Raw genomic sequence first — 19718 nt, 5'->3', positions numbered from 1 at the left:
GAGGGCACAGCTTTGTGCGTTCGCGGCCGCCGGCCGGCCGTGCGCGTGTGCGCGCCGCGGTGACGGCGCACGCGGCTGGGCGGGCTGCGAGGGAAGCCCGCCGCCGGGAGGGGGCCCGGGTCCGGATGGCGATGGGAGGACGCCGCCGTTGCGGGCGCACGGGCGGGGTGAGCCGCCGCCGCTGACTGTTGACATTCGGTCCACGTCGAGGAGTGAGCTCTGCGCCGTGCGTCGGAGAAGGTCAGTGGGTCCGGGGCTGGGTGGTGATTCTATGCATAAACAGCCTGGATCAGGGCGCGAGTCCCGGGTGTGACTGAACGCGGAATCGGGGCGTATGTTGTGAGTGTAAATGCGTGTGTTCGCAAGGAGAAAGACAGCCCGTACGTGTGTGAGCTCTGTGCTGTGATCCCACAGGGTAATTAAGCGTAATGGGTTGTGTTTCGGAGATGGGGTGACTGTCCTCAGCAATCCATGCGGGTGGGGCATTGCGCACACACATCATGTATCAGGGTGTGTGTGTGTGCGTGAGTGAGATGTTGCTCAGACCCTGTCAAAGTCTCTGGCTAGAGAAGCTGACCGAGGTGGAGGTCAGAGGTGGGGTGTTTACAGGTGGTGGTAGAAGGAAACAGCCGGAACCCCAGGAGGACCTGTGACTAGGCTGGTTTTGTTTGTCTGTTTGTTTTGCCAAAAGGCCATAAACCCCACCCCATCCTCACTCCAACCTGTGCCTGTTGCGGAGAGGGGAGCTAGGATGACGGGGTGCTGGCAGAGAGGCCTTAATGGACCTCCTGGGCAGGGCCAGCCACCAGCCTGCTGCTCATTTCTGGAGGCCCTGGGTGAGTGAGTGAGGGGGGAGTCAGCCTTGGGTGGGGTTCCAGGGCAGGTGTGTGTTCAGGGGACCTCAGAACTGTGCAGAGTCCACTTGGCTTTGCCACCACCAGATACTGCGTGTCTGGACCTGGGAGCTGGCTGGGGGGACATCCTTCTTTCTCCTCATGTTGCCTGCAGCTCCCTCCACACCCTTAACAAGCCAAAGGGCATTTACATGCAAGTGGGGTTTGGGCTCTGAATGCCTGGGATCTGCCTCTGTTGAGTGGCCCCCTTCAGAGCAGCCTCCTTAGGGAATAATAGGGTTGTCCTGGGCTGGGCGCCAGGGCTCTTGGGTTCTTTTCATGATTTGTGATCCTGTGGCTGTACCTTAAGCTCAACAGGCCTCAGTTTCCCATGGAGAGGGAAGAACCCCCTCCCCCCCCCCCCACCGTTTTTGCTGCAGGGTAAGGAGAGCTCAAACAGCTGTGTGTGGGGGCGGGTGGGGGGATAGGGGTGGGTTGGGTAGGGAAGCTGGGAGTGACTCAGGGCGTGTGAGGTCCCAAGAGTGATTTCCCCCAGGAAAGTCCCATCATATCTTTGTGACTTGGGTAGAAGTTGGGGGAGGCTCTGTCCTCACCTCCCAGGAGGTGTATGGGGTTTTCCGAGTCCAGGGGTGGGGCAGGGTGGCTGTCTGCTAGATCTGGCTGCTCAGGTTTCAAGAAACTACTTCAGGTCCCCTCTCCTTTCCAAGATGTTGAACAGTGGGGGTGAGCTTGGGGACCTGCTTGGGGGCTGGGATGGGGGACTGGAGCTGACGAGCCACAGAAGTTTCTGGGTAGAGGCAGACGCTAAACGTGGGTAGGACCAGGGCACATCTGGCTGGGATTCCTGCTCAACCCAGGGTGTTGAGGCAATTTGGTAGAGGTGGCTTCAGTTTCAGAGAGGACGTACCTGCTGCAGGTGCCCTCATACCCTCTGCTCCCTGTTTCCCATACCTCGTCTGGATCAAGTGTGGCTGAGCCACTGTGGTTCAGAATGACTTCAGCCTTGAGGAAAAGGGCCCCCTGGTGTGGATGGGCCCCCTGGTGGTGGCAGCATCTGGTTAAGCATAAAGGCTCTGTTGTTACTCAGATCTGGGTTTGAGTCCCAGCACCACCACTCTCTGTCTCCACCTGTGTTCCCCCAAAGCAGAGGCTGAGAGAAAGACTTGTATGTGGTGGTTTATTTGAGAAGTGGTCTTGGGGAACAAGGGTGGGGCAAAGGGCATGAAGGGGAAAAGACGAAAGATGGCTGGCTGGCTGATTCAGTGGAGCATGAAACTCTTGATCCCGGAGTCATGAATTCAAGACCCACGTTGGGCATGGTGCTTACTTTAAAAAAAAAAAAAAAAAAAAAAAAAAGACAAGGATACATTATTTTTATTAACACCACTCTGCCCTGGGCAGTCTCCTGAGGAACCTTAGGGAATGCGTTTCAGAACTGCCCTGCTGGGGAGAGAAATAGGGAAGCGTTCATCCGTCAGCTCTGTTCCCCACTGGACAGAGTGGTTTGGTGGACATTAACTCCCACCTGCTTGCAGGCTGCCCACGCGTGAGGCCCCAGTGGGTTCTTGTGGGCGCCCCACACTGCACCTCAAAGAAGGCCCCACGCCGCCCTAGGTGAAGTTTTGCCGGGTGGACCCAATGCCGCTGCTCAAAGTCTGCGGGGAGCTGGTCGTTGCTGACGTGGCTGGAGTAAGAAGTGGGGCAGAGAGGGCTGAAGTGGCATACGTCCAGCGCACCGCCTGACCTTGCGCAAATTACCTAACTTCTCAGAGCTTCGGTTTCCGTATCAGGGGTTGTAAATGTTAAATGAGACATTTATGAAAATTTTGAACATGGCGATGGGCCCTTAAACATTGTATTTCTGTATAATCGGGAAGACAGCACATTGTGGGTGGCTCGGATATTCATTCACTCAAGTGGAGGAGGAGGCAGGATTCAGTGACTTCTAATGACAGCCCCCCTCACCTTTGGCCGTAGGACCTGAGGCTCCAGGGCCAGACATTTGAGCTGGTCAGTTCCTCCTGGAGCTGTGGCCCAGTCTTCCACATCCCCTGAAACGTTGTGTTTCACGTTCTGTGAATTCGAGCCAGCAGTGCCTTGCCCCTGGGCGGGCTGCTCTTGCTTGTCTCTGGCAGTGAGGGGGGGGGGGGGGGGGGCGAGGGGAGCGGTGCTTGAAAGAGTAGTGGCGGAAGGGCGGGTGCTGGCATTTGGAGTTGGCAGATGGTTGTGGGCATTGGTCTGGGCCCCTGTCGGTGGGGAGGGAGTTCAGCGCAGGAGGTGGAGGAGGGCGAGAGAAAACGGAGGGCAGGAAGGGAAGGGAGAGTGGCCAAGAATGAGGAGGAACCATGGGCAAGGTAGGGCAAGGTGGGCAGCCTGGGTGGCTGGGGTGGCAGGGGCAGGCTGGGCCCCTGGGAGAGTGATGGGGTGGCGTGAGAGAAGGGGACGACCGTGTTTGAGGATGAGGTGGGGGTCCAAGGGCGTAGGCCCGGCCGGCTTCGTATATCAGAGTACAGCATCGAGACTCGGGATCCTCGTTCTCCCTTTCTCCGGAGTGGCTACCAGCCCCTCCCAGGCCACCACCTGCTTTGGAGGGGAGATGCTGACTGCAAACACTTGGTCCTGTCGAGGATGTGCCTCTGCCGAGGCCTGTACCATGGTGGCCCTGGCCTCCCTACCCTCTGCCATCTCCAAGCAATGTGCTACCCCCTCAGGAGAGGTCACACCGTGGGGAAGTTGTCTAGCCGCCTCCTGCTCATGCACAGCCAGCTCAGGCTGGCAATAAAAGGTCACTGTGCCCGTCTGTGGCCTGTAGGCAAGGTCACACCAGCCTAGGCTGGTGCTGTTCAGCAGCCACTGTCTTCATTTACAGCCATTTCAAGATTCCTCTGACCTCTGCAATTTGGGACTCTTTTTGTTTTTAATAATTTTAGTAAAAAAACAAACAGTGATGTCTATCCATCTCCTCCCTTTTTAAAGAGGAATTCTAAATGGAGTCAGATGACACTCTTCTGGTCCACACCTCTGTTTCAGTGCTTTGGTGCTTCTCCAGTGGGAAGTTCTGCTTCATGTCTGATCTTAGCCTGCCGTGCTGCACTTAGTTTTTATTTTTATTTTTTTTCTTTTGCTCTGCCTGCCACAACCCTTCAGGGCTCCTTTCAACCTGCTCAAGATGTAAAGCAGCCATGGGGGCTCCCAAGGCAGATGGGACACCAAGGCAAGGCTTGTGCTTTTGGGGGACCTGGCCTGAAACCAGGCTGTGCTGAGTCCCTGGCCCTGCCCATGATAAGGTCTTGACTTGCAGCTTGCTCTGAGGGCCAGGTGGTTTCCCACCCCCTTCCCTAGGTCAGATCCAGGGCTGGCAGCCTCCTTCTGGATTATGCTGGGTGTGCCGACTGGGCCCTGAAAGGTCTGGGCCAGCAGATGGCAGCAGGCATGGGCACCTGGGGGACCCTGCTGACTAGATGACTGGTAGTGAGCAAGAGCAGGAGGGGAGTGACAGGCCACCAGGCACAGTGAGATGTGCCTGTACATGTGTGCACATCTGTGGAGGGTGCACATCTGTGGAGGGTGTGGGTCCTCTGAGTATGTCCTGTGTGCATTGTTGTGTGCTGTTTGCTGGTGTTCTTTCCTCTGGGGATGTGTGTTGGCCACCCGCTAGGTGCTTTCCAGAGTCCTAAAGGGTGTGTCTGTCTGATGGCAGGTGATACTTGACCCCACTGGGATTTCCTGGCCCTACCTGGGGCCCCTGAGTCTTCTGCCCTCCCCAGTTCTGCCTTCTCTCCAAGCTTCCTGTCCCTGTCCCTCCCTCCCTCTGTTTTGAGGAAGTTGCCTCTCCCCCACTGGCTGTGTGGGTGCCCACTGCCTTTGGGGCAGGGCCTGGGGAGAGATAACCAGGGCCCCATCCTTTGAACTCTGAGCTCAGGGTGGCAGGTGGGTAAGCCCTAGTTTGAGGATATGAGTCAGGAATGGCCACAGGGGGTGGGCAGAAGCTTGGCTGTATGTGTCAGTGTGCTTCAGGGAAGTATGTGTGCACCCCTTACACTTGACTACCCCCTCAGAGGCCTGGGTATCAGTGCAGCCATGGGAGGGGCCCCCAACCCCCACTGTCCATGCTCTCTTCCCCGGTAGCTGTGGCTAGCAGTTTCCAACAGGGAGAAGAGTGGTCTCTGGGGGCTCTGGGCATTCCGCTTGGGGACCTTGGCCTCAAGTAATTCCTGTCACCACAGTCGCTTGTATATATGGAGTTCCTCCTGTGCCAGGCCCTGGACTGCACACTGTGCATGTATTAGCTCATGGGCTCCTCAGAGCAATTCTGTGAGGTGGGTTCTGGAAGCATCCCCATTTTATGAGGAAGTGGAGGCTCAGAGAGGCTGGGTCACTTCCACAAGATCACACAGCTAGTAAGTAGTGGAGCCAGGATGTAACCCAGGTCTGTTCTTGATAGTTGCTGCCATTCTGTTCACTCTTCACAAAGCTGGATTTTCACATCCTTGCTGTTTCCCCTGCAGGGAGGCTGTCCCAGATCATGCTCTCCAGACAGGGCTCCCCACCCACCTGGTCGCCTTTGGATCATATCAACCTGTCGTAAATACCTGTGTAAAGTTATCCCTCTTTTATCTTTCACCTCCTCCCTCCAAGGCCCCCCAGGGCAGGGATCTGTCTTGTTCACCGATATATCCTCAGCATTAGCAGAGAGCTTGGAACACAGTATGGATGTAAATTGCTTTTCTGACACCAGTTCTATTGTGTGTGTGTGTTAAGGGGGGACGTGGTTTTTCCCACACGTGTAACCAAACAATTTTTGGACACCAGTAGGGTGTCTGAGAATTCAACTCAATTCTGATGCGATTTACCTGGAGATCACATCAGATTCCACTGGTGAGGATTCAGTCGGACAAGGTACTAGTCCCAAGCCCAGGTTGTTACCAGCGCTTCTGACCGACTGGCTATAAATCAGAGGTTCCCAGGACCTCCTCCTCCTCCCGCCGTTGGGGCAATTTGCTAGAGCGGCTCACAGCACTCAGAGAAACCTTTTACTTACCAGATCACTGGTTTATCATGAAAGGATGTAACTCAGGAGCAGGCAGATGGAAGAGGTGTGTGGGGCAGCATGTGGGGAGAGGGCGCCACTGTCCCCATTCTTCCACCAGCCTGGAAGCACTCCCAACCCGGTCCTGTGTGTTTTTATGGAGGCTTCATTACATAGCCCCAATTGATTAAATCATTAGCCATTGGCGATTGAATCAACCCCAGCCCCTCTTCCCTCTTTGGAGGTCTGAGAGAGAGGTCTGGCCTTCTAATCATGTGATTGGTTCTCTTGGCAACCGGCCTCCACCCCTAGGTGCTTCTAAAAGTCACCTCATTCACATAACAAGACACCTTTATCAGGCTCCGCACTTCTGAAACTACAAGGGTTTGGGGAGTTGTGAGCCAGGAACTGTAGCTGAAGACCAAATGTGTATTTCCTATGAATCACAATATCCCAGGGTGCAATAAACAAGCACTGAGTGAATGAATGAATGAATGAATGAATGAGTGAATATATGAAGGTATGTGTGACTCAAGGCCCAAGCTCCAAACCCCTCCTCTGTTGCTGTCTCTCACACAGCAGACACCATGGCAGAGTGGCTCGGGGCACAGGCTCTGGAGCCAGCTCACTGGGTTCCAGCTCTGGCTCTATCACCAGCTATTCCAGTTATTTCTACTGCGTAATAAACTGCCCAGAAGCTTATGGCTTAAAACAGTGGTGACATTTATTTTGCTCAGGAATTTGCAGTTTGGGCGGGGCCTGGCAGGGATACTTCTGTCTGCTTTGCGGTCATCCTCTGGGGTGTTTCAAAGACTAGGGGATGGAATGGTCTGAAGGCTCGGTGGCTCATGTCTGGCATTTAAAGCTGGCTGTTGGCTTGAGGACTCAGTCCCTCACCACAGGGGCCTCTCCCTTTGCTCTGTCTTCTTGTCACCCAGGCCATCTCCCTGTGTGCTAGTTCGGGCTTCCTTACAGCATGGTGGTTGGATTAAGGGGCAAGGACCCCAAGAGAGAGCCAGCAGAAGCTAGTTTACCTTTTCTTTTTAATTAAAAAAATTTTTTGTTTTAAATTTTTTATATTTGAGAGAGAGTGAGAGAGCGAGCATGAGCAGGGGAGGGGCAGAGAGATGGAGACAGAATCTGAAGAAGGCTTCAGGCTCTGAGCTGTCAGCACAGAGCCTGATGTGGGGCTCGATCTCACCGTGAGATCATGACCTGAGCCAAAGTCGGACACTTAACCCACCAAGCCACCCAGGAACCCCTGTTTTACCTTTTCTTATCCAGCCTTGGAAACGATGCGGCATTGCTTCTGCCTGACTCACAGATCCACACAGATCCAGGAGGGCATGGAGATTCCATCTCTCAGTAGAGGGGTGTCCGTGTCACCTGGTAACAAGAGCATGTGGGACGCGGGATATATTATGGGATGGTGTGGCTGTCTTTGGAAAGTATAATAAATCTGCCACAGTTCCTTCCTAGGAGCGTGACCTTGAGCAAATTACTTAGTCTCTCTGTGCCCGATTTTTCCATCTGTCAAATGGGACAACGTTAGTATGTACTTCACTGGGTTGTTTCTTTAGCAGTGACTGTAGTCCCACCTACAGATCTCCCGGCCTCAGGTGAGGCGTTGGTGCAGGCTTTCACCAAGCTACAGGATCCAGCTCCAATTTCCCACCACTTGCATGGAATACGGGAGGCACCTCACTGTTCAGAGCCCTTTTGAGGTGGGGCTAGTAATGGGGAGAGAAGAGGGGACCTTGATGGAGTGTCTCCATTATTATGTCATTGTAAGTTAGCCTTGCTCCCTTCAAAGGGGCAAGGGACAAGTTTTGACGGAGATGTAACAAGGCTGGGACCCCAGCAGGATTTCTCTGTGCCTGGGGGGGCACACCCTGCTAGGGCCCCCATCTTCATTCAGGGGAGTCACGAGAGATGAATCATGAACATGTTGTGTTTGAGCTGCAGGGCTTTAAAAAAAAAAGTGTTTAAGGGAGCTCCTTGCCTCTTCTCTGTCCTCCCAGCCTGCCTCCACCTGAGTCACTGTTCATCTGCCAGAAGGATCGCTCTCTCGCCCAGCTTGCCAAGGTTTGCTCATCCTGGCCCAGCTTGGGGCTGCTCCTTGGCTGGGCATGGGTGGGGGCCCAGCCTGGTGGTAGCTCACATCTAGTGCTGCCCTCATTCTCTATAGGAATGGCAGACTTGTTAAAAGCAGGGCCTCTGGTTTGAATTCTGCCATTGTCACCTACCAGCCCTGTGACCTTGGGCAAGTTCCTTAACCTCTCTGTGACTCCATTTCCTCACCGGAATAGAGGACACAGTTGAGGCCAGGATTAAATAAAGTAAAAAGTATGACATAACTGGTTCGTGGGAGATTCTTGAGAAATGGGTACAGTTATTTGTTACAGATGAAAAAAATGCAGAGGGCGTTAAAGTGGTTTCTCCATAGCTATTATTCAATGTCAGAACCAGGGCTGGAAGCCACGGTTGTTGCTGATCTCCTGCAAGACATAGAAGTCCCCCACACGTGTCCCCCAATCCCTTATGCCAGGGGAAAGTATGGCTACCGTTCTAGAAATACAAGCAAGATGCTCTCTTTTCTTTTTTTTTTTTGAAGTTTTATTTATTTATTTAGAGAGAGTGTGTATGTGAGCAGGAGAGCGACAGAGAGAGAGAAAGAGAGAGCATCCCAAGCAGGCCCCACACTGTCAGCGCAGAGCCTGATGTGGTGCTCGAACTCACAAACCGTGAGATCATGACCAGAGCCGAAATCAAAAGTTGGGACACAACCGACTGAGCCACCCAGGCGCCCCAACACGCTCCCTTTTCTTCTTTGTGGTACCCAAAGTTGCCTGCAGAGGGTGCTGATGCCCACATTCCAGCCCATTCAGGAGAGGCTCTGCAGTAGGGGAGGGTCGGGAGTGACCCAGCTGGATGGAGTGAGAGCTAAGAGAGCTGGCTCCGTGATCTCCTTTAGCAAGATCTCCTTCAGACAGCTCCTAGTGCCCAAGACTTCCACAGGAAGCTCCAGGGACACCGAAGGTAATGGGAGTGTTGTAGTGGATGTGCTACCAGTGTTTCTCACTGGGCCAGAGTCATCAGGGGAGTTTGTTAAACATGCAGGTTCCCTGGACCCTCCCCAGAACAATGGAGTCAGAATTTGAGCAGTTGCATTGGCTAACACACCTATAGGTCTATGCCAGGCATTCCTCTGAAGGCTTCATGCATATTAGCTCATTTACCCCTCCCAACAGTCCGCTGAGGTAGATACTATTATTATCCCCATTTTATAGATGAGGGGTGTGGTCTGAGGCACAGAGAAGTTGAGGGACTTGCCCAAGGTCACAGTGCTGGTAAGCAGCAGGGCTGGGGTTTGAACCCATGTTAGTTTAAACTGCAGGTGACTCTCACACCCAGTGCATTTGAAAACCACTAATATATAACCCTGGGCCTGTCCCCTTTTTTATCTCTTTTTGCTTCCTATTATTTGTTATTATTTTAAGTAGTGTTTATTGTGCTTTTCTAACTATAGAAGTAAGACTTGCTTATTTCAGAAAACAGAAAAGAAGAAAAGAAGAAAAAAATCATGATCCTTAATCTCACCCCTTAATAATATGGCCCTGAACATAATATTTAGCCTATTTTATTCCATTCAGAAATATGCCGTAAGTGTCTTCCCTTGTCATTACATGTACTTCTATACCTACTTTATATTGGCGGGAACGTACTCTGTTGTTGGGAGATGCTATCTTTCTTGAACCTACCCTGTTGGTAATTTAGGTCATTTCCATTGTTCCGTAGTTATGGCAACAATGAGCTGGAGACTCTGGAAAGTACAACTTGTCGCATGGCTCTGATTTTTTTTCTTCTTGGGATGGTGTGGAATTGAGAACAGGGTTGCCAGGTCAAAAAGCATGCATATGAAAAAAACAAACCTCTGTATTGAAGGAAAATGTACATGTAGAGAAGTGCACAGATTTTAAGTGTAGGGGTGAATGTCCATAAACTTGACTCACCCGTCTAAAACCAACACCCAGTTCCAAAAACAGGCCTTGATGTGTACTTCGGAAGCCCCCTTGGCGTGCATGTAAGGATTCTGATTTGTGTTGTTAAATTTCCTCCGGCAAAGTTGTATGTTGGTCTCCTCTGAGGTTTCTCAAGATTAAAGCACAAACTCTTTGCCTAAAAGCAGAATGGATGGAAGAACCATCTGGAGTCAGACAGGGAGAGAGAGATCTTGGCCTGCCCTTTCTGGGGCAAGACCTACTTCCCTTCAGGGTAGAAGAGATGGTCCCAGGACTTGGATCAGTGTCAGTGTGAGCCCCCGATAGTTTAAGGTTTTAAAGAAATGAGGCTTTGTAGCTGCTACCATTTCTGCTCTTGTTTGTTTGTTTATTTTTTAATTTTTATTAAAAAAACTTTTTTTTTTTAGTGTTTATTTATTTTTGAGAGACAGAGACAGGATGCGAGTGGGTTGGGGCAGAGAGAGAGGGAGGCACAGAATCTGAAGCAGGCTCCAGGCTCTGAGCTGTCAGCACACAGCCTGATGCAGGGTTCGAACTCACGAGCTATGAGATCAAGACCTGAGCCGAAGTCAGACGCTCAACCGACTGTGCCACCCAGGTGCCCCTGTTTGTCTATTTTTAAGAGCAAACCATTCATAGATTTAACATATTTTTCTTTAAATTATAACATGTTAATGGTTAAAAAAAATCAAGCAGCACACAGGACGTAAAGTGAAAGGTCCCCTCCCCCAAATTTCTAGTTCTGGTCCCTTCTTCAGAGGTAAACAGTCTTGGACCATTGCTTATATTCCATTCCAGAAATTGTCTAGGCATGCATAAGAATTTACGTATTTATTTAAACTAATGAGATCCTGTTAGATGAACTGTTCTTTTTTTTTTTTCTTAAACTCTTTTTTTAGGTTATCTTTATATAGTAACACACATACATTCTGCCTTCTTTTCAGTGGCTCCATTGTATCCCATTGTATGCTTTTTCTCCAGTATGGTGACGGTCATTCATGTTTTGTATTTGCTGTTTCAGACAGCGATAAAACTAACATCTGTATGCAAGGATCTTGTCAACTGGTGTGAGTCTATATGTGGACTAAGTCTCTAAAGACAAAATTGTTGGCCCGAAGGGTGTGTGCACTTGAAATTTTAATAGATACTGCCAAATCTCTACAGTAATGATGGGAGTGCCTGTTACCTTATATCCACATACGATTTTTTGGGTTTCTTTTAACCTTTACTATCTGATGGGCAAAAGTGATACCTTGTCGTTATTTAAGAGATTTAAAAAAAAAACTTTGTTTTTTTACACTTACTTATTTTTGAGAGACAGAGAGAGACAGAGCATGAGTGGGGGGGGGGGCAGACAGAGAAGGAGACACGGAATCCGAAGCAGGCTCCAGGCTCCGAGCTGACAGCACAGAGCCCAATGCGGGGCTCGAACCCACAGACCGCGAGATCATCACCTGAGCTGAAGTCGGACGCCCAACCGACTGAGCCACCCAGGAGCCCCAAGAAATTTTAAGCTGTGATACATTTGATAGCTTTTTAGTGTCCAGCCAGGTTCTGCTTGCAGTTCTCTTGGTAGGCTGGCAGCACTGAGCAGATCAGAATAAACCACATGGTCATGGCTCAGGGTCATGCTCTTGGAGTCTGCTTTTCACTAGCACTGCTCTTGCAATTTTTTTTGTCATCATCTTGCTTTTCAGAACTCATGCAATGGGAAATTCAGTCTGGCCCTAGAGATAGCGCACGTGGGGAAGTGATCAGTGCACCGTAAATCAAAGGGCAGATGTTAGATGTCATTTTGTCTCGATCCCCAAGTGTGGATTCCTAACTGATGCATGTTTGCTGGCTCTGAATGCCATTGCACCCTGTTTTCTGGAGACCAGAATGCCCTTCTCTGCCGCTGTTCATTGTCCTCACCTGGCTTATGAAGGAAGCAGGGGTGAATGTTACCTCTCCTTTGAGGAATGTTCCACCGAAGCCCCCCAAAAAGCCTGTGACCTGCTCAAGGTGGTTTAGTGGTGGAGGTGGGAGGAGAGCTGAGCCCCACCCCGCATGCTGGTAGTTCATGCTTCGTGTGGAGCGGGGGCGGATCTAGGCCAAATGATCTAGTGCCGGCTTCTCCAGGGGCATCTGTTTCCGGAGCTTCCTGTAACTGCTCGTCCCCAAGCCTGGGAAAGGAGCTTGTCTCCTCTTTCAGCTCCCACTAGCGGCTGTGAGGACAGAGCTGTCCAAGCAGAGGAAACCACACGGTCTCTCCCTTCCCTCCCGCCCCAGAGGGCCTGCAGATCGGGTGGAGGGGCAGGGGCTTGGGCTTCCTCCTCCTCCCACTCCAGCCGGCTTCTCAACTCTACATTCCTCTAAAGCCCAGAGAGCTGGGTGGGTTCCCTGGAGCTCTGTCCTGAGCTTGGAGCTCTGGCTGGGACTTGTTCCCCAGCTGGACCAGGAACACCCACAGGCCTCCCCCACAGAAGCCAGGGCCTTGTGATTTGGTGACCCAGAGTTGGCTCTGTGGACGGGGCAAGGAGCGACCTCAGGACAGAAGGAGCCGGTCTAGCCTGGTGTTGGAAAGACTTGGGCACTCGTCTTTCCGACTTCATCCTTGTCTTCTCTTAGCTGTTGAGCTGTGCTTTTCTTTCAGGTGCTTAGGCTCCCTTGTCTGTAACATGGGCCCTGTGTGAATGGGGCATTTGTGCGGGTTCCAAAGGGGCAGTTTGATCTGGGGACCGGCACTTGCCGATGCAGACCATTTTATAGAACAGTGACTGTTAACTTGGTCTCTGGAATCAGACCTAGCTCTGCCACCATTGTGCCGGGCAAATTTTGTCAAGTTCCTTCACCTTTCTGTGCCTCAGCGTCCTCCTCTGTAAAATGAGGATAACAGTGTTACCATCTCAGAGGTGGTCGTGAGATCGAAAGGAGCTAAGCGGTGAGGTCGGCGCTGGCCCATAGTACGCTCACAGATACAGGCGCTGCCCTTGGCTCCTCTGTACCCATAGCTTGTCTCCACTCTGACTGCTCCGTAATCTGAGTCAGCGGAGGTCAGGGAGGAAGCTGGGCTGTGCTTGGTGGGGGTAGAAGGGCTGGGCCTGGCTCACAGGGTGCTTCTCTTTTCTCTTGACTCACAGTCCTTCCCAGAGAGCATTCAGACCCCTCGCTGCCCACCCCCACATGGAAGAGGAACTGAGGGGTCAGAGCAGGGGCGACAGGAAGCTGAGCGGGACCGGAGGAGGGGGCGGAATTGTAATAGATAATAATTATAATAGCTCCCATAATGGTGTGGGAGCCCTGTGCTAAGTGTTTACATTTATTTATAATCTTGTGAGCTTGGTGGCAGCCACCATATCATAGAGGAGTACACTGAGGCCTCGGAGGTTAGGTTATGTGTTGGCAGTCACATGGCTCCAAAGCTTGGGAGACTGGCGCTGAGGAAAAGAGAGTGGAAGCTTGCTCTAGAATGCCTCTCACCTCCCTCTAGAGCTCAGAGAGTAAAACATAAGCCATCTGGGAACCTCCCTCTCTTCCTCCAGGCCCTCACTCTGAGGATTGAGGAAGGCATGGGTCCATCTGGACTCTCCAAGGTTCCCAGATCTTAGTGGCTTCAGGGACATCGGGATGCTGTGAGTCCTGCGCCCCTTCCTGCTGACACAGCCAGGCTATTGCCGCTCCTTGGCCAAGGATCTGAGTGTTGCATTACTCCTTGTCTTTTGTGTTACTATGCAAGAGACCAGAACTCCAAGTGGGAGATTCCAGCCTCTAGGTGGCAGCAGCTCCTCCCTGCCTGTTCCCGGGGGCGCCCTGCCGACCTCCAGATGCTGGCACCTGGGCCTGCATCCCTACTGGGTTGTGGCCTCCTACCTGGGTGTTCACCTGGGTATCTCTGTAGATTGAGAGGACCGGCATGAGAGCATCTCTCAGCGGCCTCTTCCCCTAGAATACGATGATGGACCACAGGAAAACAGGGTCACACGTGTGGACAGATAAGACTAGATGATGGGTACTCGGAAGTGCCCCAGCTTATTGGTATAACCCCACTTCATTGTCTCACACACTAAATCACGTGCTCCCATGATGGGTTCACTGTGAACTCCCTCTAATTGATGAAAAACTAAGTAATTTGCAACAGGAAATGTGTTGTTGGTTACCCGCATGACGGCCAGGCCCGTCTGCTTGGCCTGGAGTCAGAGTTGGTGAGGCAGCAGGCTGAGCAGCCACGGGTGTTTCTGACCTTCACTCTTACACACATCAGGCTCTCCCTCTTAGTTGGGACTTCCTCAGTGGAGAGTGAGAGAAATTCAATTCTATTTAAAAATTTTTTAAAAATATTTATTTAAGAAAGAGAGAGAGAGAGCGTGCAAGCTAGCAAGCATGAGTGGGGGAGGGGCAGGCAGAGAGGGAGACGCAGAATCTGTAACAGGCTCCAGGCTCTGAGCTGTCAGTGCAGAGCCTGACCCAGGGCTTGAACCCACGAGTTGGGAGATCATGACCTGAGCCGAATCCGAGAGTCAGATGCCGAATGGACAGAGCCACCCAGGCACCCCGCCGGGAGATTTGATGATGTCCTGAAGACCTGACCTCTTCACTGGGTGGCAGTTCTTGCCCCTGCCCTCCTCTGTGTGGTGCTTCCATCCTGTGGTTTAGCAACCTAGGCAGGAGAAGGGGTGTGCTCTGGGAGTGAGTCTTGTTGGGTCCACTGACTTCTCCTGCCCCACTCCTGAGCTAGTTACTGTGGTTGCCCTGGTTGGTCAGGCTGGCCAGGTACTCCCTCTGGGGGTGGGTGGAGCACAGAACTGTTTTACTCAGAGGGAGGCCAAGTGGATGCAGGGCGAGTAGGACCCAAGGCGTCCATGGTGCCTGTTGAGCATCTGTGGGGTGGGTGCAGTGTGGGGAGAGGTCTGGGCACGGAGTGGACATCCAGCGGGAAGCCAGTGGTCTGACGCAAGCCCAGAGGGTGAACCACAGCATCCTTCCTTTCCTGGTGAAGGTGGGGACGGAGGATTCGGCCTGAACTGAGGACCACCAGGCTTCTGCCGAGAGGCCTGCTGCCTTAGAGGAAAGGACCCCACCCTTGCCACTCCCAGACCTGAACTGAGCCTGCAGCCCATCCAGCGTGCCGCCGGCCGCCCATGCAGCCTTCCCTGCTTCAGCGGAGTCAAGAAAATAGAAATGCCTGTGCCCTTCGTCCATGACCTGGGGGTGGCCCTCTGGTCCCACAACACAGATCCAGTGCCCAGAGTGGCAGTGGACCCCAACCAGGAAACTGTGGCAGGGCAGGGGCCTGGTCCCCACCTGTGTCCCCCCGACCTAGTCTGTGGTAGCATATGTGCCACACCCCTCCATGGGCTGTCATTAGTGAGCACCTACTGTATACCTGGCATGGTCGGCATTGGTGCATGCAGAGATGAGGGCTAGCTTTTTCTCCCCGCTAGAAAGAAACACACTTGCACACACATGCCACCTTCCCACTGCTGACCTCTGCTTGGGCACTTGAGGGCGTCTGAGAAGCACAGATCTGTGACTGTGCGTGTGTACATGTGAACGTACCTTGAGGGCGTGTGTGCAGTCTGAGTGTGTGCACGTGGGTCTGTGTCCACATGTGAGCCTGTGTCACGGGGAGTTGTGTGTATATGAGATGTATGTGCAGGTGTCTCTGTTGAGTCTGTATGAACCGGCATGTGGATGTGCGGTACCTGTGTGCATGTGTGTGTGGGTGTGTAACGACACTTATGTGAGCATGCCTGTGCACCTGTGGGTCCTGTGCATCTATATGTGCACACGTGCGTGTGCCCCTGTGCTCATGGCAGTGCACGTGTACTCGTGTCCACAAGTGTGCGGGTGTCCTTACCTGTGTGGGGCTGATTTATCTGGTGTGTGCTGAGCCATGGTGGAGCAGGAAGGCAGAGGTCCCATCCTGGGCAGCTGCAGGGAGTGGGTGTGAGGAGCCATCTGAAGGGCTCCCCAGCCTTCCAGCGAGCTCTTTCCCTCACAGGTACGTCTGTGGGACTCCTCCGGCCTCTTTTGGGTTCTGAGAAGCCAGGGCTGTGTGGGACCGAGCTGCCAACTCGGGCTGTGGTGCAATCTGCCAGCCGAACCCCTTCCGGAGCTGCGGGTTCCTCTGGGCATGGGGAAGCTGCCCTCTGCGACCTCCCCTGCCTCCTTGGTGCCTCCTGGAGGGCAGGACACACCTCCCAGCCCCGCGGCCTCGCCCACAGGAAGTGCTGGGGTTGGGGGCAGGCAGTGGGGGAGGTGCCACACCCAGTGTCCCGCCCTATGCCTGTGGCTCTGCTGACCCCACTGCACTGTCACCTTTTTGCCAACAGTCCTGAGGACATTGCTGGGTTCCGGGGCCCCACGGCCACAGCCATGTTTCGCAGGAAGCGCAGTGTCTCCTTTGGGGGCTTTGGATGGTGGGTGACAGATGGGACGGCGGTTGAAGGGATGGGAGCGAACCTAGCCGCGACGTCTTGCATCTGCTGGGGCTGCCTGTGTGAGCAGAGGGCTCAGGTTGTGCCTGAGATCCGGGTGGGTAGGAGGGTGCATTGCAGATGCCGTGGCCGGATGGAGGTGGCCGGGGTATCAGACATTAAGCTTTCCCTCACTCACCCTGGAGTAGGATCTAGGGAGTCCGGAGGGTTGGAGCCGGAGCCAGTGTGAACGAGGCTGCGTGGCTGTGGCTGAATGTTGTGTCTGTGCCTGTTCCCATGTGTGTGTGGCATGTCTGCAGCTCCCAGTCTGTACAGCCAGGTATGAAGTGTGTGCCTGGCTGGGTGGGTGGGTGTGCTGTGTGTGTGACCACGTGTGCACTCGGCGCTTCTGAGCAGGTGTGTATGCACGTCTGGGCTTCTCTCGCTTTGAGTGCCCTTGTCTGGGCAGGTGTGCCACACACTCCTCCTGTGTCCGCTTTGTACGTGATGTTGTGATGGGGCGTCTCCTGCACAGGGGACCTCTGGGCTCAGTCCTCTCCGTGGCAAAGGTGGAGAAGGCAGGGCACACCCATCTGCACAGTTCCCGCCCCCCGCCCGGCCAGCCAATCCCGGCTCTGTCCCAGCCGGAGCAGCTGGGTTCGCGCTTCTCCCCTGGACCTCTGGGCCACCTTTTGCCACTAAGCTTCTGTCTGGGACAAGGGAGAAGCTCTTTCCTCCCTAGGGGGCCAGAAAACGGGGAGACCAAGGTCAAAGACTTGTCTATGGTTACCAGCTGCTGGCAGCTTCTCCTCAGCTGGGGAACGGGGTCAAGTGGTTTTCATTATCGGTTTCCTTTCAGCTTGTGGACCTGGGGCCTTGTCAAAGATTCCTGCTGCTGCAGGGAGGGTGGCCAGGGGTGCCCTGGTGTGGAGGCTGGCGGGCTAATTGGGGGGACACAGAGGCGAGGGACAGAGGGAGGGGGCCCAGGGTCTGGGAGGAGGTGGGTTCTGCTCCTCTGGCTGTTTACGCTTCTGTGTGTGTGCGGCTTTTGACTTCCCTTTTCCTCCTCTCTGGAGGCTCTTTGCCATCCACCCTCTGGCAGGAGGGGTTGTGGGTGCTCCATGTTTGGCAGTTGGGGACAGCGAGGATGACATGATGCTACAGGTGGCACAGTGTGGCCTAGTGCCTGCTCACAGGCCCTCCCTGATGGCGGGGCCAAGGGGTTCCTGTCCCGAGGGTGAGGTCTGGGTCCAAATCACCTAGTGTGCTTCCCAGTCAGGCTGGCTGGGATCGCTACAGGACAGGGCCCAGGCCATGAGAGGGTACCTCTGAGACCCACCCTCCTCTGGAAGGTGTGGAGCAGAACGAGGAACTGTGTGTGGCACGTTGTACGTGCTCAGTACACGCTTATGGAACGACTAAGTGAAGTGTTTCTTGCCCACGACAGGCATTGGGTAGGGGCTCATTGAGTCTGAGGGGGTGCAGGGCTTCCTGGTGGGCTTGGCGGGTTAGAGCAGCCGTCATCTGGAGATGGCTGCCAGCTGGGAGGCTTGGAGACTAAAGTGCAGATTCCTGGAGCCCTGGTCCACTCCACACCGCGAACAGAATCTCAGGGGCCGGTATTTTGGAAGCTCCTTTGGATGCCAGGGTGGATAGCTAGTGGCATCAGCGACAGACAAGGTGTAGAGAGAGAATGGGGTGGGGAGGAGAGAGAAGGCGCCAGGGAGAACCTTGGGAGTTTGGCTTTCTGAAAGAGAAAACCTCGGTCTCACGGCTACTGCCCTATCTCCTGTCTTGGCCCTGCAAAGGCCACAGGCCCTGCCCTCCCAGGGCCACACCCTAGCGTGGGAACCCTGTGGATAGATTGCCGGGTAGGTGTGGATGTGGGTGCTGGGCCAGGGGTTGCTGTGACCCACTGGGTGCTGTGCCGGTTGGGTTGAGAGGGCGCCACACCAGAAGTCTGGGTTCTAACTGCTGGCTCCACCTTGGCCTGTTGAGGAACTCAGACGGGACACTTCCCCTCTCTGGGTCTCAGTTTCCCCATGTGTACGTGGGGGATTTCCACCTTATGCACAGGATGTCGTAAGAACTAAAAAGGATTCCTTGAGAAAATATAAAATGTAAAGGCTTGTTGTTGGGGTCATAGTTAGGTAGCTCCGTAGCTCTGGGTTACAAATATTACAGCAGAATGGGAGGCTCTGCCTCCTGGATTCACCCTCCCCGCTCTGGTGGGCTGAATGGGAGAGGAGGCATGTCTGCATGCTAGAGGGTTTGGGGGCCCCATGAGACCCTTCAGGACCAGTTGTGGAGGCTCCGTGGAAGGGGCCCAGGATGCAGTGGGGAAGAAGCTGGGAGGGACCTGGGCCAGGAGCTTTGGGGTGTGGCTTGTTTTGCTGCTGGAAACTGAGATCCAAAGGTGCTGGGAGTTTACTCAGAGTGAAAGGATCCCACCTCCCAGCTCAGGGGCTTGGTGCTGACTTATGACAGCTCCGTGTCCTCCCTGTGTGGCCCCTGACACTGCTCCCATCCCCGTGCTGCCCTGGGAGTCGTGTGCAAGGAAGCTTGTGGCAAAGCTGAACATACAGGATAGGGCGGCTGAAAGATCTTTCCAGGGTTTCGAGCATCCTGGACGTGGTGGTGATTTGGGTGGCACTGATGGTGATGGTGACACAGGGGATGGTGGTGACACTGAGGGTAATGGTGACCTTTATAGTGATGGTGACACTGATGGTGATGCTGACATGGGGGTGTGGCGACACCGATGGTGATGGTGACAGTGGTGGTGTTGATGACATGGGGGTGGTGGTGGTGACACCGGTGGTTGTGACCCCTAAACAAGAGGAGATGCTGACAGTGGGAATCTCGCCCACCTTTCTGTCTGGAGAGAGGAAGGGGCCTCTTTTACCAGCCACGAGGGCTGGCATATGCACGGGGTAAAAATAGAAGCTTAGCAGCACTGCCTTGTCTTCCAGCAAGGGTGGGGTGGAGGAGCTGGCTGCCAGGACAGCCTGCTGTGCGTGTGATCTTCCCTGCTCTGAGCTCCGTGCCTGACAATTCCCACTTGTCCGTGCACCCTGGAGCCTGCTCTTGGGTTCTGTCTCAGGAGTGGGGTCTGGCTCCTTGCGTGGACTGGCAGCTCCTAGAACAGGAGGGTCCTTGTTGCTGGGGTGCTGGGGTGCTGGTATCTTTCCAAAGCAGAAGCCTGGGAAATGTCGATGTGTTGAAGGTCCAGCTGCGGTGACTGATGCAGCTGGCTTGCAAATGCCTCTTGTGGAGTGGGGGCAATGAAGGGAGATGCTATATACAAAGGGATCTCTGGGTTTGGAGTCGGAACCTGGATTCAGACTGGGCCAGTGATGTTATCCTCCCGAGCCTCTGTTTCCTCATTTCTAAAATGGGAAGAATAACAGTACCT

At 53.7% G+C, this 19718-nt stretch overlaps 1 protein-coding gene across 2 annotated transcripts in view; it reads left to right on the top strand.

Moving 5' to 3' along the window:
• Positions 1 to 224: 224 nt before the first annotated feature.
• RAP1GAP2 (RAP1 GTPase activating protein 2) overlaps positions 225 to 19718 on the top strand; it is a 206915-nt gene continuing 187421 nt past the window's right edge. The window contains exon 1 of one of the 2 annotated variants that reach the window (XM_030295234.1): positions 225 to 240. Coding sequence is in view for 1 of the 2 variants with exons in the window: in XM_030295231.1 (XP_030151091.1) it covers positions 16170 to 16306 (137 nt within the window). In the remaining variant the exon portion in view is untranslated. Of the gene's footprint in view, positions 241 to 16168; positions 16307 to 19718 lie in introns of those variants that run through there. The other variant, XM_030295231.1, reaches the window with a different exon arrangement.

The sequence above is a fragment of the Lynx canadensis genome, chromosome E1 (genome assembly GCF_007474595.2).
Source record: "Lynx canadensis isolate LIC74 chromosome E1, mLynCan4.pri.v2, whole genome shotgun sequence".
NCBI lineage: Eukaryota > Metazoa > Chordata > Mammalia > Carnivora > Felidae > Lynx > Lynx canadensis.
This window is presented reverse-complemented; position numbering and strand designations above follow the sequence as displayed.